Below are 1638 nucleotides of genomic sequence, written 5' to 3' on the forward strand. Positions count from 1 at the left end.
CTCATGCATGCAAGGCAAGCGCTCTACCACTGAGCCACCTTCCCAGCCCCGGTTGTTGTTGTTTTTTAAGACAGGGTCTCACTACATAGCTCAGGCGGTCCTGGAACTGGGAACTCTTGATCTACTTCCTGACTGCTGAGATTATAGATTTGTTCCACCATACCCAGCTTCCTTCTTTATATATTTATATTTTTTTTGCCTTTTTCTTTTCTTTCTTTCCCCCAGCAAGCACAAGTCCCTAGGTAGCCCCAGTAACAAAAGAAAAATAAAGGCCATGACCACAACTAGGCTCGCAGGATCGCTCATCCGCCTCTTGGCCTCCACATGGAACAGAACAGAATCACCCCTTCTGTATCCTTCTTGGAGAAAAATGAGTTCTTCACAAGGAGGAAAGCCTAAACCTGTCAAACAACCCACGAGGAAGCCAGAGTTACCAGTTGGCCGTTTTGATGCACCGGAGGATTCCCACTTAGAGAAAGAACCACTGAAAAAATTTCCAGGTGATATTAATCCAGTCACCAAAGAAAAAGGTGGACCCAGAGGCCCAGAACCTACTCGCTATGGAGATTGGGAACGAAAGGGACGTTGTATTGATTTTTAAGTCAAATATTCATTAACTTCATTTTCTGAATCATCTGAATTGCCTATTTCTAGTTATTTTCTGTGTCTTTGTGTAAGTCATCTAATTTTTATTATGTATATAATGGCTTTGGAAGAAAGTATGCTGCTATAACTAAGAACAGGAAATATTTTTATGTTAGCAGGTTAACTAATAAAAATGTATTGGGGTATATAAAATAAAAACAAAGAAAGAAAAATAAAGTTTTCCCCCCCTAAGCGTAGCAAGAATTTTCTCAAGAAACCATCCCAGAGCCTCCAAATTAGGATTATGCCAACTCCCCCAAAGAATGACTCAAACAAGTCCGACTTAAATGAGGAAAATGAGTTTTAGCATGTTCACTTAGGGGAGCGGTGAGACTGTAGGAGACTTTTTACCCAGCTAGCTTAGGAACTCCCCAGGAGATGATCACACACACACACACACACACAGATGATCACACACACACACACACACCCTGCTTCCTGAAACACCAGAACACTCCATCCTATCTCACTGTTGAATTCAGGCTCCTGATTCACTTGGCTCTAAAGTATTCACTTGGCTCTGAAGTCCATAGCAGAAAACTGATCTAGAGCGCCATCTAATGTCAGCACAGCAGCAATAACTCCAAATCAAATGCAAAGAGGACCTTGGAGGAAATGAATGAATGATGTGCTCCTCTCCCGGGTCTTGCTGACCTGTGACCTGTGCAGACACTGTCCTATCTTAGGAGTTGTCGTGCTGCAGTTTGGCACTTAGAATAGCTAAATGGCACCGTGCTGCAAGATGGAGTCTGGATAGGAATCAGAGGACCTGTCCCGTTCCTAAATCAATGAACTTCCCCAAATTGAAGTGCTTTTTCTTTTTTGCTTTTGTTTTTGCTTTTTTTTTTCTTTTCTTTTTTTGTCGGTTGTGGGGCTTGGGCACTGTCCCTGAGCTTTTTGCACTCAAGCTGGCACTCTACCACTTGAGCCACAGCTCCACTTGCCAGTTTATTTGGAAGTTTAGTGGAGGTAAGAGTCTCACAGACTTTCCTG

The 1638-nt window shown here is 42.8% G+C and overlaps 1 protein-coding gene across 1 annotated transcript; it reads left to right on the plus strand.

Annotated features, from left to right (window-relative positions):
• The first annotated feature begins 210 nt into the window (after positions 1 to 210).
• Positions 211 to 807, plus strand: Sdhaf4 (succinate dehydrogenase complex assembly factor 4). The gene has a single exon (XM_013037269.1). The coding sequence runs from the start codon at positions 275 to 277 to the stop codon at positions 599 to 601; it is 327 nt and encodes a 108-aa protein (XP_012892723.1). The 5' UTR covers positions 211 to 274; the 3' UTR covers positions 602 to 807.
• The last annotated feature ends 831 nt before the right edge of the window (positions 808 to 1638 follow it).

Source organism: Dipodomys ordii, unplaced genomic scaffold (assembly GCF_000151885.1).
Source record: "Dipodomys ordii isolate 6190 unplaced genomic scaffold, Dord_2.0 Scaffold9244, whole genome shotgun sequence".
In the NCBI taxonomy this organism is placed as follows: Eukaryota; Metazoa; Chordata; class Mammalia; order Rodentia; family Heteromyidae; genus Dipodomys; species Dipodomys ordii.